This window comes from Xiphias gladius, chromosome 15 (assembly GCF_016859285.1).
Source record: "Xiphias gladius isolate SHS-SW01 ecotype Sanya breed wild chromosome 15, ASM1685928v1, whole genome shotgun sequence".
In the NCBI taxonomy this organism is placed as follows: Eukaryota; Metazoa; Chordata; class Actinopteri; order Istiophoriformes; family Xiphiidae; genus Xiphias; species Xiphias gladius.
Window position 1 is genome coordinate 19,185,632 of NC_053414.1, and position 24,312 is coordinate 19,209,943.

The 24,312-nt window shown below is 42.1% G+C and overlaps 1 protein-coding gene across 10 annotated transcripts in view; it reads right to left on the minus strand.

The window, feature by feature from the left end:
• nfixa (nuclear factor I/Xa) overlaps nt 1-24,312 on the minus strand; it is a 109,889-nt gene that overhangs the window by 68,751 nt on the left and 16,826 nt on the right. For 9 of the 10 annotated variants that reach the window (XM_040147056.1, XM_040147057.1, XM_040147048.1 and 6 more), the window contains one exon: nt 3,638-4,169. In XM_040147056.1, the coding sequence (XP_040002990.1) occupies nt 3,638-4,169 (532 nt within the window). Of the gene's footprint in view, nt 1-3,637; nt 4,170-5,043; nt 5,430-24,312 lie in introns of those variants that run through there. The other variant, XM_040147051.1, reaches the window with a different exon arrangement.

Below are 24,312 nucleotides of genomic sequence, written 5' to 3' on the forward strand. Positions count from 1 at the left end.
CTGCCAGTATTTCAGTTACAAGGTTCAAAGATACGTTGCTCTGTCTATTTTGTTGTTCTTTTTCTGAGGTGCCTGAGAAACAGGGGGAGAAGGTTGTGTATTGTGGCCGTGTGGTTTGTTCTGTTACGGCTGCGGTGTGTTATGCTCCGTAACAGAGAGGATCTCAAAGGCTGTCTGGCTGCAGAACAGCCTGAGAAAGCCTGACGGCAAGCCCAGAGATTCCCCGTGGCAGCTTTTGCCACTCTGTCATAAACAAAACACAAGACGTCTTTCTCTTCTTCCCACACCAACGGGGATCGGGTGCTGCCAAACAGAACAATCACTATCGTAGCCTCTTCTCCTTTCCAACCCGCGCTCGCTTCTCTCTCTCTCTCTCTCTCTCTCTCTCTGTCTCCTACAATATAAACAAAAGAGATCAGCAGAGGCTTTACCTCTGTGAGAGCAACAATGAGGGCGATGTTTAAGGAGACAAAACAAAAGTGTGCACGGGATCAAAGAGGAGCGAGGAAGACAGAGATGCTAAAGACTGACAAAACGCAAACCAAACAAAAACAAACAATGAGCACATCTTGTCATTCATTGTGCAACTGCGGCAAAAACACAACCGCACATCACTGTATGAGATAAATTCAGGCCTTCATGTCTGTTTGCTCACGATTATGCATTTACAACTTAAACGTAAATGAGAGCCAAGTGTAGTAACAGTGGCGACCTTATGACGATAGGTTTGCAGACAGTGGTTTGCCCTTTTGTCACTCTCTCTTACCATCTCCGTCTGTCTGTAGACCCCAAAGAGTCTCTTCAACCAGGACTTAAACTGAACACAGGCTTTTTGGAGGCAGATAAAAGTACCGAGGCACACTGTAATAGCCAGATAAGATAACAGAAAGCAAACAGTTAAGGCCACATTATGAATGGCCAGTGCACTGGGCAGCCCCTCCAAGCAGCCATGTCCTTTACTGTACTGCTGTAAACCAAAGTACTGTAGCAACGAGTGCACAGCCACTAACCAAAAACTGGACAGCTAACCACATCAGAAGAGATAAAAGAAAATTTGTCATGATACGTTTAAAGTGTGTATGTGTCTAGTTTTAGAATATATATAAAACTAAAAATACGATATATTTTCACTTTTTACTATGCAATCTTCCCTCAATTGCATAAAAGCAATTGTCAAACATAATTTCCTGTAGTGACCATCACTCGCTGTTTAAACCTTTAAATCAGTGATTAGTAGTACATGTAGTATAATACCACAAATAAAATATTTACTGCAGTTAAGTGGACTTGTACCTTGATCCAGCATGATAGGAAAACCATTTTCGTCTTCTCAATACATTTTGAAAATTTGGTAGGTCAAAAGATACTCAGGAAAAAAAATGCACTAATTATACAGATTAAAATAGCAAATACTATCACGATAATTTTTTCCAAAACTAAAAATGCAAAGGTAAGGTAACATCTTTCTAAGAGTATTATTTAATTTACTAACACAATTTGTCCTGAACACATATCCTGAGCCAACATTAAAAAAAAAAAAAACTATAATTTTTACAGTCAGAGTATAATTTACTAGAAAAATAATGCTTTCAACAATGCTAAATGTTAAATGTTATTAAATCACAACACACAACTCACTGACCCAGAATCTTCAATAAGTCATAGTAAAAACCCTTTTTTTGCAGCAATGTCTCAGATATAATCACTTATAAGTCAGTGAAAAAATAAAATCAATTATATTTTAGAGCAAATTCATCTAAAAAAAAAAAAATTACTGCTAAAACAGTAAGACAGATTTCCTCGGTCAACATCAAGACTGCCTGCTACCTACGGTTTATCACTGTCACAGGCAGACCAACAGAGTGAAGCTGGAGCTGCTGCCAGGGTTTGGCTCAAGCCATGTGAGGTGTTTGGCCTGGACTGTGATTTTGTGAGAGTGTGTATGAATCAGAGTCAGAGTCAGAGTCCGAGTCTGTGTGTGTGTGAGAGAAAGAGAGAGAGAGAGAGAGAGAGAGAGAGAGGAAGGGCGGCTGTGATAGCATTTGGCTACACTCATTTTAGCAGCTACCATAAGAGTTCTGCCTAGGCAGAGAGTGAGTATGTGTATTTGGGCAGTGACTGGGGTATGCTGTATATATATGTGCATGTGTGTGTGAAGCAGGTTGAGTCACTGTTTGTAATTTCCAGAAAATTCCAGCTGAGATAATATTAGGTCATGAGCATGTGTTTGTATACGTAGCCAGCAATGGTGAAGTAGTGTGTATTTGGAAGATTTGGCTGTGAAATGCCTTTCATGTGTGTGTGTGTGTGTGGTTGCTGTGACAGTGTTTTTTTGCAATGTGGGGAAAAAACTACAACACAGCCAGTGTTTTGGCCGTGTGTTTGGAGTACGCGCACTGGAGGCTACAGCGATGTTTGGCCGGGTGTGAGTGTGTGTATCCATGATGGTGGCTGAGATACAACAATGTTTGGCTGTATCAGACTGTATCTATGATAGTCCTTGGCCGAGTGTGTGTGCTGTGTGGGCGTGTGTACGCAATCATGACTAAAACCGTGCTTGGCTCTACGTGTGAAAGTGCGCTACAAAGATGACAGTCGTTTTTTTTTTTTCTTTTACCGCATGTATCTTTTTTTTTTTTTAGCTGTGTTTGTATATGTGCGTATTGGTGTGAAGGTGGCTGCAATAGTACTGGCTGTCTGTGAGCACTGGCGTTTTGTGTATGTTTGGCAGCCAGGTCCAACGTGGTGCTAGCGTTCAGGCAGACGGTGAAAGCGGCAGCAGCCTGCGGCCTGAGAGCAGGAGACCAGCGGCTCTGCTGCTTCTCTCTCTCTCACACACACACACACACACACGATGATCTGGGCTGTGGCCAAATGATGATCCCTGGCTACAATGGCCTTCTCGTGGCACATCCACTTTGAAAGACTGAGTACAATATCTTATAAACAATGATTATCTCATAAAAAACACTCACACACACAGGCATGCAAATTCCTTCCTATATAAAATGCAAAATACATGCTTGTATGAGGCCGCAAATGCTTTGCTCAGAAAAACGAACATGTACTTGCAGGAGCACGCTGGCCGAATGCCCTTGCTGGACATTTACATATTCTTTTTATTATTGCTGATACTACGTTTTTATGTAAACAGACACCAACCATAAGAAAATAAGTAAAAATACGAAAAAGTCAAAAAGCACAACTATTTGCTGTTTGTTAACAGCAATCAGAGGATGTTTAACAAAAGCAAGATGGGTTTTCACTTTTTTTTTCTCAGAGGTAAATTGTGCTTTATTTATTTAACTGAACTTTGTTAAATAAAAACTTCTCCGAATTCAAAATTTTCATATATATTTATCAGATAGCTTAGTTAGAATCTTGATTTTCTCCTAAATATTAAACACCTTTTAATTGCGTTTCTGAAACTTAATACACTTAGGTTTGTCTTTATGTATTTCTGCCATTCCCTCTCTATTTAATTACGTGCCACACAAGCAAGTATTGAAGGCTGTTTCTGTGTGTGTACATGCGTATAATTATTCAAATATGTGTGCACATCTATGTGCACATACATGGAGTGTTTATGTGTTGGCATCCCTTCCTATTAGTGTCTAGTATGCAGTTGGCCACATACCTGGCGTGTGGACGAAGTAGGCCAGGTAGAGGTCAAGCTCCTTGACGGACACTCCGATGTGGTGCGGCTGGACGCACAAGCCAGGGTTGGTGCACTGTGGTGACTTGACCAGCCGTTCCCCGTCCGTGCTCTCCAGGGGGCTGCCCTTGAACAGGATGACCATCACCAGGTCCAGGCGCCACACCTTGTCGGCCTGGCGCAGGCAGTCGATGCGACGGATTTTGCCCTTCTGGTCGGGGTTGGACAGCACGCAGCAGGGGGGCTTTTTCCCCGTGATGGTGAGCACAAAGTCCTCACGGAACTCAGGCCGGATGTCCTTACGGAGCTTGGCCAGCAGGCGCGAGGCCCACTTCTGCTTGATCTCTGGTTTCTCCCCCAGCAGTTCATCCTTCACTGCACGCTCTTCCTCCTTGGACATGCGCTTCTCGTGCTTCTTGAAGTACTTGCGCTTGCGGGCCTGCAGGTTGAACCAGGTGTAGGCAAAGGCGCGGACATGGGGCAGCAGGGCCTCGATGAAGGGGTGGAATTCATCCTGGATGAGGGAGGAGGATGGGGGAAGGGTGGAGGAGAGAGAGGAGGGGGGGAAGCAGGAGGAGGCAGTGGAGAGAGAAGGGGAGAATGGGGGAGAGAAGGATGGGGAGAGAGGGAGTGGGGGTGAGGAGGGGAAGAGAGAAGAGAGACAGTTAGCACCGGCGCGCAGCATGGAGGAGCGGCGCCTGCTCTGTGTGAGCGGAGGGAGAGAATGAGCGAGAGGCGCCGGGAAAGAGAGAGAGAGTGTGAGAGAGACAGAGAGAGAGAAAGAGAGAGAGAAAGAGGGAGAGGGAAAGATGCTTTACACTCTCCACCTAACACCTAACGCAGACACATCACACTGAAGGACACATTTTACAAAACACTGAACAACACAATACTGAAAGACTGAGGTGAGAGATGAGGAAAAATTAAGTATCTACTGTGAGCTTTTTTTCCCCGAATAATATTAGTGTAAAAATTGATGTGCCTGCCGAAATAAATATTTTTTAAAATGTGTCATTTATGAATAAAAATATTGCCAGACCTGCCTCTAGGCATTACAAAACTACATCTAAAACAGTATTAATTTCAGAAAATACTGTATTGAAAAAACATTTTATATCGACATCTGGAAAAATGTTCAAAATTGTAGCACTTATGAAACAGATTGACTACATTAACTATAATATGTCATGCATACAACACAGAAATAATTTGAGAACTTAGAAACCAAAAATTAATTATTGAAATGAAAGCAAAAAGTTACATTAAAAAGATACAGCATAAAATATTTGTCCATAAATAACATCACTGCATTTCCACTCAAATTTTTTTTTGTAACAGTCATCATCACAAAACACATTGGAATAAAACAAGAATAACATGGTAGTTACCATTTTGCTCTCTCATCATAAATTCACCCGCCGATTGAAAAGAAACTTAAAATGCACCACCAGTTTAGAAACTGGATTGTTGAGTCAAAAGGTGCTGAAGTAATTCTGCGTATAATAGGAATCAAAAGACTGAGGAAAAAAAGTGAAGCAAAAAGAGAAGCTGAGAAACTGTCCAACAAAAACAGCAGGGGGGAGAAGCTGAGAAAGAGGAGACAGGCCAAGGGGGTGCAGTGTAATACCAGCACAGGAACACAGGAGGTACTGTAGCAGGAGCTGCAGGAAAGGTGCTGTTCAAGAGTACAACAGAAGGAGAGTGTAGAGAAGTTCAGCAATCTCTCTGTCTAAAAGGATTTTTTTTAAAAAAGGACTGGCCGTGCACAAACAAAATAAAACAGATATCGCAGTAAAAATAATAAAATTGTCAAAAACTTAAACAAGTCTCTTTCTCTGTTTGCAAAAATATGTAGAAAAAATATCTTGATGAAAAAACAACAAAAAAAAAGCTTGGCAAAGCGGCGCGTGCTATTGGTTCAATTCTGTAGGATCTGCATAAGACTCACGGAGAGGGAGAGAGAGAGCTGGACAAGGGGGGTGCGCACAGAGGAGAAGAAGAAGAAAAAAAAAACAAAAAAAAACAAGAGGACCGAATCAATGTTGGAAGAGTGTGCACGACCGCTGGCAAACCCGAGTGCAGCTTCTTTTTTCCCCCTCTTTCTCTCCAACTCTGTCTCTCTCTTTCTCTCTTCCTCTCCACTTTCCTTCTCTAACCATTGACTGAGTCTGTGCCAACACGCAGAGGGCCCACCTATTTGGCACCGAGTCTCAAACAGCCCAGCCAATACGCACGCTCCCAGCGCTGAAAGGGAGGGAAGAGAGAGATGGCAGAGGGAGAAGCAAAGAGGTGGGGGGGGGGGCTGGTAGTGGCGAGAGAGAGAGAGAGAGGGGGAGAGAGAGAGACAGAGGGAGAAAGAGAGAGAGGGAGGAAGGGGAGGGAGGGGGAGAGAAGGGGATTGTGTGTGGTGCAGGCAGAAGGCACGTCATTAGCCAAATAGACAAGTTCCAATCTAGTGCAAAGGCAAAGTCCAGAGGATATTAATTTTACATGCATCCAATCCAGACAGCACCCGCTTTCTAAAGCCCCCCCCCCCATTGCCTTCGTCACCAGCGTGGTCACAGCACTTCCAACAAACCAGCTCACTCTCCAACTGCATCCCCCCACCCTCCTTCCCCTCCAGAAACACCCCTTCTCTCCCTCTCCCTCTCTCTCTGCTCGCGTTACACCACCTTGGCATGGGATGGCATGAGAAAACACAGGCCCAAAATCCCACTAGACCCTGAGACCAGCAGCTGCTCCTGGATTTACCACACAAACAAAGAGAGGAGGGGGAAGAAAATGCCCGTTGCCCCCCCTCGACAAAAAATACCATCCAAAAACATGCTCTCCTGTTTCAAAATGCACTCTCACATCCAAACTGGCCCCTTCTTTCCCTCTTTTTTACTCCACTTTAATACCCCCAACAGCACAGACACAGAAACACATTAAAAGTTTCTGTTACCAAATTAGAGAGCAATTCCATTTGTGAGTGAGAGACGGGATTCAGTGAACAATGACAGCTGAAAATGCTGTGGTGGACAGCTTCATGTAAGTAGCCTATACATGTTAAGCTGTTTACTAAGGAAAGCGGATATGGAAAACTGTCTAAAACAGACTATTCCGCCTCCCTGTAATTCACAAAGCTTAGTCTAATGCTTTCAGATTCAGATATGCTCATCTTTGTTACAGTGAAACGTATTATAGTTTCCTACTGCAGTCAGTAAATTGCCCGTATTTTCATCTTGTTGCATTATGTAGGACACAATGACACATAATTTGGACTGAACAGCAACAGAAAGTGAGCGAGCAAAGGGCTGTATAACTGGCCTGGCAAGCACGTTGTCTCGTCCTCATTGGCTGACCCACATGACCTCAGAGGGGCAAGCTGTGCCCAGTGCACCATGGGAGAAATATTTGTGAGACAGAGACTCTCACCTAGGATCAATTCAATATAATCTGATGTATTGATCAGAAAAATAATTTTGCTGTAATGGCTTGTAATGAAATACGTACGGACCGCTCTGATCATTAGAAGTGTATTTATATATCATTCCTCCAAATTCAAAAAAGACCACATTCGCTCATTAATGCTGCCCAATTTACATTAATTATTCCAGGAATTATAGAGAAATTGTCAAAACTGGAATCTCAGCAGTGGGAAGCCACAAAAAGCTAACTTGTCATGTGGCAAAGTTGAGGGCCCGGCCATTTGATTGTGGGATGAAGCCCCCTGCTGTGCAACGGGACAGGCTGTCTGTGTGAACACTCTACAAAGGCCAGAGTCCTCTGGTTGGCTCCCAGGACCATCAGATTTAGCCTGGCCTGCTCTCTCTGTCAGTGTCTGACAGAGGAGCTACAGCCTGGATGACTGGCTTGTCCACTGACTGGCTGGCAGGCTGGCTGTTAGGTTGGCTGAAAGGCTACATAACTGGCTGGGTGAATGACTGGTTGGCTACCCAGGTGGGTAACTAGCTGTTTGACTGGCTTGTCACTGCTACCGCTGTGGAAGGTGTGTGTGTGTGTGTGTGTGTGTGTGTGTGTGTGTGTGTGTGTGTGTTGGGGGGGCAGACCCCATCTGGATCAGGCCGCGCCAGGCTGGGTGCCGATTGTTCATGCTTACATACGCCCGCCTCACAGAGCCACACTGAACATGTGAAAAACGTGGGAATGAGTGAAGATGGAGCATGAGGAGAGGGAATAAAAGAGAATGTGTGTTTACTTTTGTTTTTGAAGAATAATGATGGAGGTGTGTTTGTCACTTATTTGAAAAGACTGAACGGATCTAGACTTTTTGATGAATGGGCCGTAAAGAAAAGGAGTGATATATGCCAACTAATAATGTCACTTCCTGTAATATCATCATACAATAACCGACAGGCAAAATTATAATAACCAAGAGTACTGGGAAATCCAAACCTCTCCTTTGTTCATTCAAAGTAGCAACACATTTGCTTTGCAGTTCCGGCCCTTTTTCAGTAACATGACTCTTAATAACTCTAAAAAGAGGATGAAAAGCTGACCGAAACCAATTATGAGACTACAAATTAATCCCTATTATAATTAAGCAAATACTGTTTGTATGAAACATGTAATTCCTCAATAAACAAACAAACAAACAAAAAACTTCTTAAATTTACTTTAAATCTGATGCCTGTCCTACTATGACCATAAGCTGGACCAAATACAAAATTATACACTACAGCATAACACAGGCATTGAGGTCTGTGCACAATTTGCAGTTAAGGCAAGATCTTTTATGATTTTGGACAAGAAATGAGTCTTTGTGGCACCCTACTATTTAATGTCCTTTTTTTGACGTTTTTCAAACCCACATTTCCTTCAGCTCATTAGAGAAGGTTTCGACTGTTTGCCCAGAGTTCTTCGGGGCAGAACGAAGGGAGGCAGTTTCTCGGGCCTCTGCCACTGGCCTCTGTAGGTATCTGCTCTGCAATAATTTGAGTGAGCGCTCATCTTATCTCTGCGTGCCATGCTCAGTCTTTCAGAAAACGAAGACCTTTGTCCGCCAGGCTGGGTGCCGATTGTTCATGCTTACATACGCCCGCCTCACAGAGCCACACTGAACATGTGAAAAACGTGGGAATGAGTGAAGATGGAGCATGAGGAGAGGGAATAAAAGAGAATGTGTGTTTACTTTTGTTTTTGAAGAATAATGATGGAGGTGTGTTTGTCACTTATTTGAAAAGACTGAACGGATCTAGACTTTTTGATGAATGGGCCGTAAAGAAAAGGAGTGATATATGCCAACTAATAATGTCACTTCCTGTAATATCATCATACAATAACCGACAGGCAAAATTATAATAACCAAGAGTACTGGGAAATCCAAACCTCTCCTTTGTTCATTCAAAGTAGCAACACATTTGCTTTGCAGTTCCGGCCCTTTTTCAGTAACATGACTCTTAATAACTCTAAAAAGAGGATGAAAAGCTGACCGAAACCAATTATGAGACTACAAATTAATCCCTATTATAATTAAGCAAATACTGTTTGTATGAAACATGTAATTCCTCAATAAACAAACAAACAAACAAAAAACTTCTTAAATTTACTTTAAATCTGATGCCTGTCCTACTATGACCATAAGCTGGACCAAATACAAAATTATACACTACAGCATAACACAGGCATTGAGGTCTGTGCACAATTTGCAGTTAAGGCAAGATCTTTTATGATTTTGGACAAGAAATGAGTCTTTGTGGCACCCTACTATTTAATGTCCTTTTTTTGACGTTTTTCAAACCCACATTTCCTTCAGCTCATTAGAGAAGGTTTCGACTGTTTGCCCAGAGTTCTTCGGGGCAGAACGAAGGGAGGCAGTTTCTCGGGCCTCTGCCACTGGCCTCTGTAGGTATCTGCTCTGCAATAATTTGAGTGAGCGCTCATCTTATCTCTGCGTGCCATGCTCAGTCTTTCAGAAAACGAAGACCTTTGTCCGCCAGGCTGGGCAAGACAATCTCCCCTCCTGCCCTGACAGGGTACAACACTGAGAGCAGGAGAGAAATTAAAACCACCTCAGGTTTTTATTAACAAGGCCAGGCTAGGAGCAGCAGCAACTGCCAAAAATACAAGACAAAGGAAACCCATAAAAAAAAAAAAAGAAAAAAAAAAGAAAACTGGAACTGCTGTATTCAAGACTTTGGTGGTAATAAACAACAAAACAGAGACTAAAAACAGGGCTTAGTGCAAATTCACCCATTACACCATTTTGTCATATGTGCGAGGCTGACTGAGTGAATATCCTAAACGCCCTGTTGTTAAAAAACACAATGTAGTGGCCAGAGCGCTGTAAAAATAGGCCTAAAAATGAGCTATTCTGTTTATTCAAATGTATCCGTGTAACAGAGGAACACACCAAAACCCCTCTGTGTGGCCTCTCCTTCAGCTCAAAACGGCCAGCAACCTACGTGTCTACACTTCCAAAACAATATAAAATTATTACCCCCACCTGGGGGGGAAAAAAAAAAATCATAAGACGCCTACCTCAGTCACCGTGTTCACTGGCAAATTATCGTAGCTTTAGTTTTAGCTAACACTGGCCGCCTTTCTCTGTCTGTTAACCTTGACGGACTGTGTTCACAACCTCCGTCCGTCTGTCTGTAAGTCACTCTTTGTATTTGTCGCACTTTAAAATAAACAAAAGTGCCTCATTCCTTAGCGGAAAACTGCTCTAACTACCAGAAATGTCCAAATCGTACGGCCCTTTTCTCCTGTCGCTTCGCCGACGGTTCCACGAACCTGTCTGTCCGGAGCGGCCTACGTTGAACGAGAAGGGTCAACATTAATCCTAAAAGTCAAAGCGGAATTAAAAGGAGGTGGCTGTGTAGAAGAACCGGGGCTAATAAATAAAAGCCGTTAAAACCATGCATAAGTGAAGGCAAACATTCATACATTCGCACTAAAGCGCTTATGCAAATACTCCTAAAGTTAATGCATAGTTATTCAGGTGGCCTACTTAACCCAAGAACATTTTTTAAATGGACTATTAACACCTTTATGTAAATCTAAAAGAGGACTAATAGTTCCTGTCTGTGGGTTATATTAGCATACACTTAATTTTAACAACTGTAATTTAGGCCTGTTTCCCACTGTGTTGTCAGTACCTATAAATAGGAAATTACCTGAGATGAATTTGTGGTATTAATCTTCTGTATTCAAATAAATGCCAGTGGGCTGACATCTGCATGGGACACGTGGGAAGAAAGATCAGGTCATACATTTATTTGATGCCACATCCTGCATGGTGAGGACGCCTTGGTTGTGAGTCAACAGGCATTAAGTTTGTTCTCACCAGGCTGCAGGCAAGAAGAATTCAGGCATGTGGCATCATAAAATAAAAACATGAAGGTCACTTGTTTTGTTTTTTTCACTTCTTTTTACTGTTAAATTTTGATTCAAACAAAAATACAAAATTGCATTTAAAAAGCACGAGAATAGAAGAAAAAAAAAAATCAAAACACATTTTAAAAAATTTGGTCCAGCCCCATCGAAAAGCTTAGTCAGCCCTAAAAAGAGGTCTCCTTTAAATTAAACTAATAAATGCACCTTATTCATATTTCATGTTGATATTATAGTATATCATGTTATTGTATAATTACAACCAACATGGCCTAAATAATAAAAAATCCTTAAAGATGTGACTAGTTGGTTTAAAAATTGTAATTTCTTGCAAACAAAAATTCATTACATACAATTCAATACATTTTAAAACCTATAAACAATTGCTAGAGTAAATTAATTAACAGTAAAATTCTGAAAATCTATATATCAAAGGTGTTTTTAAACAAAATTCAGTGTTTAATTAAAATTCAGACAAATGCATAAATTTGCAAACGTTCAAACTGGCATAAATATGCCAACTTTTTATTTTTGCAGTTTAATTTGAAAATTCACAACATTTTAGTATTAACCATTTTAACTTGCTTTAATACATGTTCATAAATTATATCTAATTCATAATGTTTTACAATTATAATAATAATAATAATTATAGTAAGCCTTTTGCTCACATTTGATCAGCATTTTATTTTAGCTACATTTATTCATAAAATCTAATTATAAAGAGGGAAGCTAAACTTAGTTTTGATTTTAAAAACTGCTACAAGCATGTAATTGAAGGCCAGATTTGTCTGAAGGAATTAAATTTGTCTTTTAAGTTTTTTAAGTCTGATCAAGATGATCCTGTAAGATGAGGATATGAAACACACACACACACACACACACACACACACACACACACACACACACACACACACACACAAGAACAGAAAGCTGATGAATGTTACCGCATGTCAGGACACGTCATGACTGGAATTAAACTTTGACATCTGCTGTGTAAAATCACATATTGACAAGCACTGTGGTGATGTAAGGGAAAGACTGTGAGAGATCTGAGCAATTTTCCCTTTGAGCTTGTGTGTGTGCGTGTGTTTGTTTGTTTGTTTGTGTGTGTGTGTGTGTGTGTGTGTGTGTGTGTGTGTGTGTGTGTGTGTGTGTGTGTGTGTGTACTCTAATCACTTCAGATGGTCTGGAATAATTTGGGTTGAGGTTTCTTGAGCTGTTAGTGCTTTGTATATAAATCAAATGTTTTCTCAAAGATGGCCAAACTGTTCTAAACTTTACATAAAACAAGGACCCTGTACCATTTTTATGCAGCACAGGCATAATGCCATTTCTGTCCACTCGATTACAAAAGAAAAGGGAAGTGGTAGAGAAAAAATTTTGAATGGGCTGAGCAAAGTTTCCATGTTTTCTTTCCATTTGAAGCACGGGAAAAATAGAAAGGTAAGGTGCACTGAGAGCAGGCCTGACCAATGGTTAGTAACACCCTGCCATTAAGAGGTGATGGGTTAGTAACCTCACAAACCTCAGGGATAGAAAATAATTACGGACAAGTTGACATAAACTACTATTTCCTTGGAAACGCTTGTAAAATAGAGAAAAATAAGTGTCCTTTTTTTCTTCTTCTTTCATTCACTTAATCAAGCCTACACACACGCTTTCACACACAGACCAACATTATCCTCTTTAAAATTTCCTCCTTAACTTCTCATCACTGCCAGTCCTTCCATTTCCACCCAGCTCAAAATCCTTTTCATCCATTCTGCTGCCTGGAAGAGGAAAAAAACTTTCCCTCTTTCTGCTCTCTTTTTCCCATCAGCACACATTGATGTTAAAAGTGTGTCTGTGCATCCATTGTAATTACACCTGTTTACACAGTGAAGCATTACTATGTGTGAAAGTCTGGAAGCCATTTGTGGCATGAGGCTGAGGGGGAAAGACAGAGCAAGCGAGCTTTAAACAGCTCCAGAGACACAAGGACTGATAGCAAGCCGGGGCTTCTGACATGACTGCAGACTTGGGTAATATTATACTCAAATATGCTTTCACGTTTGTGTAATGGATTTGTCTGGGCAGACCGTTTCAGCCTTAAATGTAAGCATATCAAAGATAAGATCAAGGGCTCTTCATGATTTTTTTTAAGTATCCAAAATTTATTCAGACAGGATTTTCTTGAGGTTTGTGTGGTTTTTCTATGGGTCTGGCACCTTGTACAGTTAATTATAAACATAACTGTAACCCTGCAAGGGAATTATAATCCCAATTTATATTCTGAAAATATTTGGAGTTCCAAAGTCAATTTGGATTACTGAGAATACATTTTGTGAAGATCACTTCTTAAATATATTTGGGTTTTTCTGGCTTAGATTTGGTGGACAAAATTCAAATACACTTATACAGCAAAATGTATTGTGGGAACTGCAAAGAGAGCTGTGTGAAACTTTATACATTTACTCTTCATAATGCAAAACTGACTGCTGTCAGTTAGAAAGAATGTCTCTCTTAGCGATGATGTTATCACGATATAAATAAAACTGGGCAAAATTATAGATTTCAAACTTAATTAGGAGATTCTGGCATTGCATGTTACAAACAATGATCTAATAAAATCATTTCAACATGTGGCTGCAGCTAGATGAGGCGGTATAGGATTTCATGCAGGCATATGCTAAGTGAATACATATAGACTACTGCATATGTGTGTTTACTTTACAATGGTTTTCTGTATTGTCACCATGGCAAGTACACACACGCACACATAAACCAAGTCCAACACACACACATACTGTTGGTGTGGCATTTTCCGACAGGACGTTGCAGTAAAACTGAGAGTACAGCATTTCCCCCCGACCAGGGCGGCCATTCCTGATAAGGTCAAGTAGGCAGTGTGATACATGGAGTATGTGTGTGTGTGAGGGGTGCTAGAGGAGTGTGTTTGTGTGTGTGTGTGTGTGTGTGTGTGTGTGTGTGTGTGTGTGTGTGTGTGTGTGTGTGTGTGTGTGTGTGTGTGTGTGTGTGTGTGTGTGTTTGTGAGGACTGTGACTTTCTACTTCAACTATACAGGGAAGGAGAGCGTGTGTCTCACACTTTCTGTCTCACTCCTAACCGAAGCGCATGCCGCACACACCTACAGTGTTCCAGTCGGCACATGCCAGCGGCACACACTGGCTACAAGGCCATGCCTACAGCTGCAGCGAGGGCTTTGAACCTCATGGTTAGCAAATACAGCAGGAATCAAGCAGATAATGAAACCCGATATCCCCTCCCCTCCATGCCCTGCTCCAACAGCAGCCAAGGCCTGCTTCTCCTCACACAAGAGATGCACTATTGAGAGACTTTCTCTCTCACTCTTTCCCCCTCATTCTTTTATTTCTCCCTGGTCCTCGTTCTGCCAGTCGGCAAGGCGAGATGCCAACCTCTCCCCAAAGCCGGGCAGAGTGCCCTCACCCTTTATGCAAATGCTTCACCACAAGCCCCACTCACACATTCATTCTGTGCCCCCCACCGTCACCTTCCCCGCCATTCCTTCATTTATTTCTGTCACCTCTTACTCTGCAGTCCTTCTCTCTCTCCGACACTTTTTCCCTTTCCTGTACTCTGTATTGTTGTTGCACTTCAAGCATTCCTCCCTCTGCTTTTTGCTGCTTCACCCCTTCACTTCTACCAGTTGCCTGTGCTCTTTCTATCTCGAATAGCTATCCATCTTCTAGCATCTCTCACTCCGCCTCCCCCCTCTCCTTTCACTGTGGAACTCCCTCTCCCCTCCTTTTCTCGCGGCCTCTCGCTCACACAGCTTGACTCACCCAGACTCAAACTTGTACACTCATTCCTCGGCCGGTGCCAGACAGGCAAGTGCAGAAACTCCCTTTACCGCTCTCTCCCTCTTTTTCTATCTCTTTCACTCTCTCTCTCACACACATACACACAGTCACTCATGCCACAACCCATGCCCTGGTACTTCCCTTAAAGGGAAAGATTCTCCTTTATAAATGATACTTTACCTATTGCAGTTTTTTATAACTAGTATATGATCTGTCAGCATTTAGCATTAAATGTATAATTTGCAAGAGGCGAAATTGGCATGCTTCCCTGTAAATTTCTTCCCTCCTTTTGTGTGATTGATTGCTGCCCCGATTGTTGAACAGGGCGTTAGTAAGGTGGACAAACACTCTCCCTTCACACAAGAAAAACATACTAGAAGTGGAGTGGTTTAAACACGTGTTAGGTCACGTTAACATGCTTTGACAGCAGCAAAATTTATTTTGAAAAGTGCAGCAGGATCCATGTTGTCCCATGGGACAACATGGATCCTGCTGCACTTTTTTACAGTTGGGTAAACCTTGCTGATTCCAATCTTGGTGATTGAAGAATTATTAACCGTGAAATGAGATTCTACAACAACTGGCTTTATGTAACCCTTTTAAAACCTACTGGTACAGCTCATAACTCAATGGTTTCCAAGCTGGAAATAAACCTTTTTTCTGTGTTCCTTAAAAGCTGACATTTTGTCAGGACATGAAAACAAGTTTAGATTGAGAATAATCGGGCAAAATGTTTATGTAGGAAATACTTTTTCATTGTTGTGTTTTGTTTTCTGAATAATTTAAAATTTCTGTAAAAGTATTTCAATCTCGAATTTTTTTCCCAAATAAAATATTTAATTAAAGTGTTTGTTGAGTTGTCGTCTTTGACTTCCTACAAAAAACAAATAAAAGTGAGTTCTGGAAAAGGAAAAGAACAAAACTCTGGATGCCTGGTGATCGCAATTTGTCATTTACAATCAGAACATTACAAATGTTTGTGGCATGCTACTTTTCAGATGGAAAACCAACCCTGTTACATTAATATCCTATTTCTGCATCAGTGAGCTCCCTATCAGGAACACTGAAGCTTGCAGATTTAATTCTGTTTATCATGTGAGCTGGAGTTTTGCCTGTGCTGAGTTGGCGCTGCGAGGGTTAAACAGTGCCCGCTCCCTGTGGCATGATATGAGCTGGGCCTTTGCCTGTGCACTCTGCCTTGTCTGTGCTGAGTTGGTAGTGTTAGGGGTTAAGAGTGGGTGGCTGCTCCAAGTGGCTTCCTTTGCGACTCTGATCCCATTAGGGTTAAAAGGTGTCTGTTCCAAATGGCTTCCCGAGAGCTGGGTCTTAATCTTTGCTCTGCTTGACAGAGTTTGGGTTAAAGGGAGACGGGCTCTTGATACGGCAGCAAGTTATGCCTGACTCTGAGCTGGCAGTGTGGGGGTTAAAGGTCGCTCTGCCCATTTTGAGTGGCATTCCCTGTGGGGCAGACACCGTGCCAGGCCGGAAGAAACAGAGGAGACACACAAACACATGCAAGGCGAGAAACAAAGAGCCCTCACAACCACACACACATAAACACACAAAGACACGTGCGCGCACACACACGCACGCACACACACACACACACACACACACACACAACAACAACTAAATCATTTTGAAACTTTTATCCTCTCAAACCAGCTTTTTTTTTTTTTTTTTTTTTTTTTAAAGAACAAGAGGACAGACAGACACATGATGCAGATGGGCGCCTCTGGGCGAGTGTGTGTGCAGTTATCTCATCTGTGACCACGTTCACTGACTTCCCCAGCCTAAACTACCACCTCGCACAGACCTCAGGAGCACCACAGTACCACAGGCAGACAGCCATAAGTACATGGAGGAAACCCACCTCGCTAAAAAGGCACCTCGCAAACAGGGCGGGGAGCAAAAAAAAAAAAAAGTTGCTGTATCATTAATCCAAGCCTCAAATCAGGTTAGTGTTGAATTTATCCAAATGTATTTCATTTAAAATGTTATCGGAAAATGTGAAAATGTATATGTGGAAAGCAGACATCTCCACTCTCATTTGCAAACAACAGGGTACAACTGCAATTATAAAAAAAAATTTTTTAATTTTTGTAACCAAAGAATAGTATATGCTCTTAATACTACAGTGATTGATAAATACTTAACAGCTGGCATCTGGTATATTTATAGGTATTATAGGTATCAGTATTTTGTATTGGCTCTTAGTTACTTGGAAATGCCATACAATTGATCTGAGAGATGGAATAGCAAGTAAGTGAAATACTATATAGGTGTAAGCAAATGTGCCCTTGCTGGCCTCAGATTGAATCATGCCATAATTTTTTTTAAATCTTTTTTTTTCCTTTGCCCAGTATCCTGCTCCGATATACAGTTGTTTCATTGAATATAAAACATACATTTTATTTTTTACTGCAATAAATTTTCAACTAGTTAATTTGCAGCAAATAGTGCAGTGTTTATCAACTCTAAGCAAAACTGGTCCTGTGTGAAATACCAGTCAGTCTCCATTTATAAACATGTCATCGTATGAAAAGATAGTATCACGGAAAAGTGAGCCAGAAAGAAAGAGCTGGACTGAAAGCAGCAAGAGCTGCCACGTCAGATGCTGCTGAGGCTTCTTGGCTGTCAGGACTGAAACAGACACACACACTCGCACACAGTGTAGACACACATGCACATGCAAATGTAGAATGGCCTGCACATGCACAGATCCACACATCAGCACGAACGCACAAACACGGACTCATATACATGCGCACATGCACGCACAAAGAAGGGTTTGCGTTTGCAGTGCTGTTGAGGGAGTTGGAGTCATCAGCCAAGCCTGACACTCCTGCTCAGCATAGCCATTGACGCTGTGTGTCTGTGAGTCAACATGGATGGGGCTGCTCCATCAACAACACACACAGGCCCCGATAATAAAACCAGCAAATCACTCACTCACTTGCCAGAAAGGCCAGCCCTGGGTCTGATCATATCCTGTTAGGATTGCTTCTGGATTTACACTTATTATTTGGCTACACTCTTTAGGCACTGAAATAAATATTTTGTTTTCCAAATTTCAGTACAGTATTTGAATGCTCTCTAAAAAAAAAAAGAAAAAAAAAAGACAACCAAACTGTAACAGCACTATTGCAAAACATTCGAACATGTATTCATAGCTACAAAGAAGACAACACAGTATCCTCTGAATCCTGTTTCAGAGAACTACATATAGGGAAATGTTGTGAGAAATATTCAAGCTCTTAGGCTACACAAAAAAAAAAAAAAAAAAAAAAAAAATCAGACACAAAATAGGATTTGGCCTCATCTTTATTTAGGCTGGCTTTCCGATTCCTGGAGAAATTGCATTATTGAATACAAAAACGCCATTGTTTCAGCAAATTTTAGAGGGGCTTTCGGCTTTATATATTTCCAGAGAAGAAAATCAAAATGTATTTCAATCTGAAGGGGAAAGAGGGCCCTTGTGCAGAGATTTGATTCTCCAGATAGCACTTGGCACCATTTGCCTCCTGTAAGTACTGTAATATGGTTATGATACATTAGCATTCCTTCACATCACCAAAGAAACCCAATATGTGCACATCAAGCATTTTAGTCAGTGGAAGAAGAGAAAAGAAGCAGATAGAGAGAGACGACAGAAGGGATAGGAGGGGGGAGGGAGTCCAGAAGATGGAGAGTCAGGTAAAGGATTAGCATTGAGAGGCGATAGCCTGACGAGCAGGATTCCAACAGGCAAAGCCGGGCGAATGGTGAAACTGTTTAAGATAGCCTGCGCTGTTCTCAGGAGAGGCAGACAGGGAGTTAGTAAAGTGGCTTTTAAGCTCACCAAATCCAACATATCCCAGATAAGACTGTGGCTCTTCCTGAGGGAGTGAAAGAGAGGAGTTGTGGAGGGGGCTGGAAAGAATGAGGTAAAATGGGGAAAGAGACGGTTGAAGTAAAAGATGTAATGAGAGAGAGAGAGTAGGGCGAGCTGCGGGATGATAGCGAAAACAGAGAAAGATAAGCAAAAGCAAAAGAAAGAGGGAGGCTGTGAGAGAGAGACAGAAAGTTTGAAAAAAACATAGAGATGAAGTGTGAGGAAAGTGAAAGCATATTTTCAAATGAGAGCACATGTGAGCTTTGGTGTTGGTTGATCCTGTCTCATACAGTGCAGCAAATGAACCCAGAGACACTGAACAGCCCTGCTTGCCTCTCCAACAGGATTTTATCACCTGTGTGAAAGTGAATGAGTGAGTGAGTGAGCGAGCGAAGGCGGCTTGAATACACACAAGCCAGCGCCATAAATCTCTGCTCTGCTCTGTCGCAGAAAGAATCTGCGGAGGCTTTTTTATGTAATGTTTCGGCTGTTTAGGCAACAAAGTCATAATGCCGAGGTTCAGGAATCACCCGCCACGCACACGACGCATACAAAATTGCACTAAAGCATGCGCATTGTGAACCAAATAGTACATGCATATGCATAAATATTCAAACCTGTCAGATCTCTGCTGCCACATACAGAACTGCTAAGTCGCATTCACCTTTGTTAGACTCACCTGTGTCGCTGCCTCTAATTTAGTTTCATTTTGCTCTTTCATGTGTTTTTTGCCGACTTTCTGCATGCATACACTGTTGACTGCCTGGCACATGCGTGTGCATAAAAAGACAGGAGACAGGTGCACACACACAGGCCAGAAAGCAGAGAGTCAACAAGCAAGGGTCAGTTTTTAATCATCCCTAGTTTGTTTATCTAGCAGTGGTCGGGTTTTCACTCATAAACCTCCCAAGCTCCGTTGCAAAATTCCTCCTTTTTAGACCCCAGAGAGAACATTCAAACAGTATTAATTCCTCTTGCTGGGAAAAGGGACGGCCTTTTCCCGGAGCAATCCATAACATCTGAATATAAAAATAAATACGAAGAGCCGGCGCTCTCTTAACCCCAAAGTGAGGAGGGAAAAAACCTGCCGGGAAGTTTGACGGCAGTGTATGTTTTTCCTCTGTTTCCCCAGTGTCTGGGACAACATTTTTTTTCTGTGTAGTCACCCTCACTATGCTGCAGCTCCCTACCACCTTTTTTCTTTCAGTCTTCTATTCATTAATTTCTTTATTGAGCCTTTCCTTTCTACCTCTCTCTTCTCTTCTTAATATTTACCCTCGCTCTATCTCCTTCTCTCTCTGTCTCTCTGTCTTTCTGTCTCTCTCTCTCTCTCTCTGCTGGACACCCCTGTGCCAGTTAACTCACCACAAGCCAGAGGGAGGACCGCAAGAATGCTTAAATCAGCATAATTAGGCCTGTGTGTACTTTAAACACACACGTTTCCCCAAGTCTGGACCCCTGCCACCCGTACAACACTGTGTACGCAGCCACGGCCCGTCTCTTTGAGTCAATAAACACAAACATATCAGCAGTCAGCCTCACACGCATTCACACAGTATACACACGCACAAATACATATGCAGTACAGGAGGTGAAAAATGATCCCGTACTCCTCTCCCACCCCGTCTACTGAGGCGACCTCCATCACAAAGCTGTCACACCCCCAGCCCAAATCGCCATCGCCACGCTAACACAGTTTGACCCTTTACACTGTATAGCTGAAGGGGAGGAAAGAAAATGAGTTTAATATGGACGGCCGTGTGCTGAAAAGTTACACATTTGTTGAAAAATTTCCATAAGCAAGCCAGTAAAAATTAAGCATGAGCATGCACTAAAACAATGGCCTGGATCTCAATCGGGTTTGTGGTTTTGTCCCACACACATCTGTATGTGTTTTAGGTTGCGGTGGTGCATTAACAAACAACTGCCTCCCAGCGAATCCAGGGTACTTGGCTGCATATGGGGATTATCAGTAGTCATTACAGACCATTTAATAATAATCACCACCATCAAAAACGAATCAATCCAAGCATGTGATATTCGGATAGCCAATATCGCGGGCTGAGTAGATCATATTAGCGAAGATGAGAACTGATTAGACGGCGTTTGGCATTTCATCTCATTTCAATTATCAAAGAGGGAACCACACACTTTGTGAGCAGCAGCTTGTTATTGTCTTTCTCTGCCTTTTTGAGGGCAAGGTGCTGCTGGACACACGTGTGTCAGTATGTCTCTGTGTGAGATAAGAGTCATAACAGAGATGACACCCTTGAACCTACAGGATCAAGACACTCAGCCGAAAAAGTTTGAGAGTCAGTGACTGAGGCCTACTATAAAGGCATCCAATTAAAACATTGCACTCCCCTCCCTCAGGAGCTCAGACACTCACAGCTCCCGAAGAAGCTTCAGGTGCGGATGGACACTGCAAGAGAGGCTGGTACTTGCACAACCAAAGCCCCAAACACATTAAAACAACAAAACCCAACCTTGTGAATCTGTGAATAAGAAGAGTCGTGAACATGAAAGGCCTGGTAGCTGCTCAGCCTGGGGCCTTATACATTCATTTCCATTCTGAAGTTATGCATGGAGAACAAGTAACTCCAGTAGAGAATATTACTTATGCCACTGACTTTGCACAGTACAGTGGTGTTGCCATGGAGTTTATATGTCATTAAAGCAAAACATGAAGTTAATTTGATTTCCATTTTTAACATCACTCGTCTCAAAAACAGATAAATTTTATATGGCCTCAGCTTACTTTTTCTCTTGGCATTACACTCCAGGAAGTGATCAGAATGCCATGATCAGTCTACTTGGAAAAATATTTTTCCAGCAGCATTTGATCAAAATGGTGTGATACTGTTTATATGAGGGTGCATACTGAAAACTAGCCACAAAGAAGCCACTCTGTGTGTCCCTCTCCCTATGTCTGTCTGTCTCTTTCTCTCTCTCACACACGGAGAGAGCCACAAACACACTAATTTCTCTGTTTCTGTGCTCACACAGCTGTGGATCTTGTGCAGGGTTCAACCAAGGTAAAGATATGGTATATTACGCAATGGCTTATAGATTTTTCCACCCCTGGCAAGCTGCCAGCGCTCTCAATGGGAGTGAGAGAGAGAGGATCAGAGAGCAGCACACTTTGTTCCACAAAGTCTGACTCACTAACTGGATTCACTGGCTGCTTCGCTGGGACTGCAGGCCTCTATGACCAGTAGTTACACTGAGGAAATAGGGCTGAACAAAAGTGTGTGAAAGTGTGTGTTTGCATGTGTGGTCTAGGTATTACTCATGTTGTGAGGACCTTACTCTGTTTACACAGTCACATTAAGGGGACTTGTCTTCCTTATAAGGACAAAAAGGAAGTCCCTATAATGTAAGTCATTAAATTTTGAGGTGAAGACATGTTATTAGGTTATAAGGTTAGGGTAAGGCTAGGTTTAGGTTGGGGTAAGGGTTGGCGTTAGGGTTAGGCAAGTAGTAGGCTTGGTTATGGTTAAGGCTAGCGTAAGTCTCCAGGAAATTACTGTAAGTCCATGTAATGTCCTCTGAAGTCATGGAGACACAACTGTGTGTGTGTGTGTGTGTGTGTGTGTGTGTGTGTGTGTGTGTGTGTGTGTGTGTGTGTGTGTGTGTGTGTGTGTGTGTGTGTGTGTGTGTGTATGTGACTGTATGTGTGTGTGTGTGTGTACGTGTGTATGTAAACTACTTAATCCTATTGGATTGGTTGATGAATGTGATTGGAGGACTGTCACTGCATTTGCATCAAGTATCAGATATATTTGTTTGTTGCTACTCTATATTGGTCTGTCTCTGCAACACACACAGTCATGTCTCCATGACTTCAGACGACATTACACTGACTTACAGTCATTTCCTGGAGATTTACTCTAGCCTTATAATATATCCTCGCCTTAAATTTTTTATTGATTTGCGTTCTTGCTTTTTGTCCTCATACGGAAGACTAGTCCCCGTATTGTGAGTGTGTAAACAGATTTAGGTCCCTGCAACACGAAAATACCCACACACACACACACACACACACAGTGCAGGCAAAAAATAAATGACCTTAGCTAGTCATTCAACACAGTAAGGTGTCATGTCTATACAGGCCGACCTATGTATTCCCATCAACTACAATTTAAAGATACAGTAAACATATTGACACAAGTTAAGGCTTTACATGCAGAGCATTAATTTGTTTTTGCTTATGATGGTTTTATTCTAAAAGGCCAGGACTATTTAATGCATTATGGTTCTAGGAGCATGCAAACTTACTTGACAAAGCAAAACAGTCATCAGACTCCAATGTTGTACTGTGAAATTGCCTAAATAAAGGCTTTTGACATGAACAGCAAAAAATCGAATGTGCATGCATGACAGACATTTAATTGAAGACTACTTCCAAAATGAGACTTGAAAGAGTCAGCTAGAGCGGTCCAGTCTGTTTTGAATCACAGGCTCGCCTGTCGGGATGATCAATCCCACTGTTTTCGTGATTTACTTACCGAGTACGTGACATGCATATGTTAATTAAACTTGCGCATTTCTCATATAAGTCTTGTACATATTCTCCCGCCTGGTTTAAGAAGGTAGAACATACTGTTCACACAAAAGGCAGAGAAATGCATTCACAGAGCTGATTTGGTCTAGATCTTGCGCATAGAGGTATCCCCTACTCTTTTAATTGGGCTCTTGATGCTCGACATAGGGTGTACTTCCTCTAATTAGCTATATCTATAGTGTATGGGAGAGTGTATGAATGCATGCATGTGTAAAATCCTCTTTTGAGCAACTCCAAACTAACTAAGAGCTTTAATTTCACGCTAGGCTGCATTGTCCCATTCAGTGGGGTTACCCCCACAAAAAAGCCTCTGAGAAAATCAAAAAGAACGAAAAACACACCACTGGGCGACTGAGGAGGGGGATGGAGAAAGAAAGAGAGGGAGGGAGAGAGGGAGAGACAAACAACAACAACAACAACAACTGAAGCTCATCCTTGAACAATACAGATCTCTCAATAACCGTTACTTCTTTTTTAAAGGGAGCTAATTGAGTAGGCGGAGAGGGTGGAGGAAGAGGAGCAGGACGAAGGTGAAGGGCCTGTCCCGGGCAGCTGCAAGAAGAGTGCAGTACTTTGGCTCTTGTACCTTCTCATCTCTCGATTCCTTCCAGGCTCCTCACGTTTCCAGTGTCTGATCATTTCATCACTTGCTGGCAAACCGAAGTCTTTTCACTGTAAATGACTATAAACCTCAAGCTGCTGCACCTCTGATTCTCAAACCTGAGAAAAAATAGTAACAGTGTTGCACAGGGAGGACGTGCAATTATTAGTCAATCGCGAATTCATATTACGCATCTAAATCTTAGCCCCCTGCCAAAAATAAAAGTATATTGGGTAGTGAGCACTGCAGCAGCAAAAGCTCTGCAGGATAACTGAGTATAGTTAGTTTCGGGGTACTTTCTTCTCCCATGACAAACTGAGAGAGATGTTCCCAGCATCAGCACACTGAAGTGATTTTGACTCTGCTGCTCCACTGCCACATGTCTGTCTATCTGTCTTCAACATACATGAGTGTTCAGTTTGATTTCAGAAGAGCGTGCGTCTGCGCGTGTGCGCA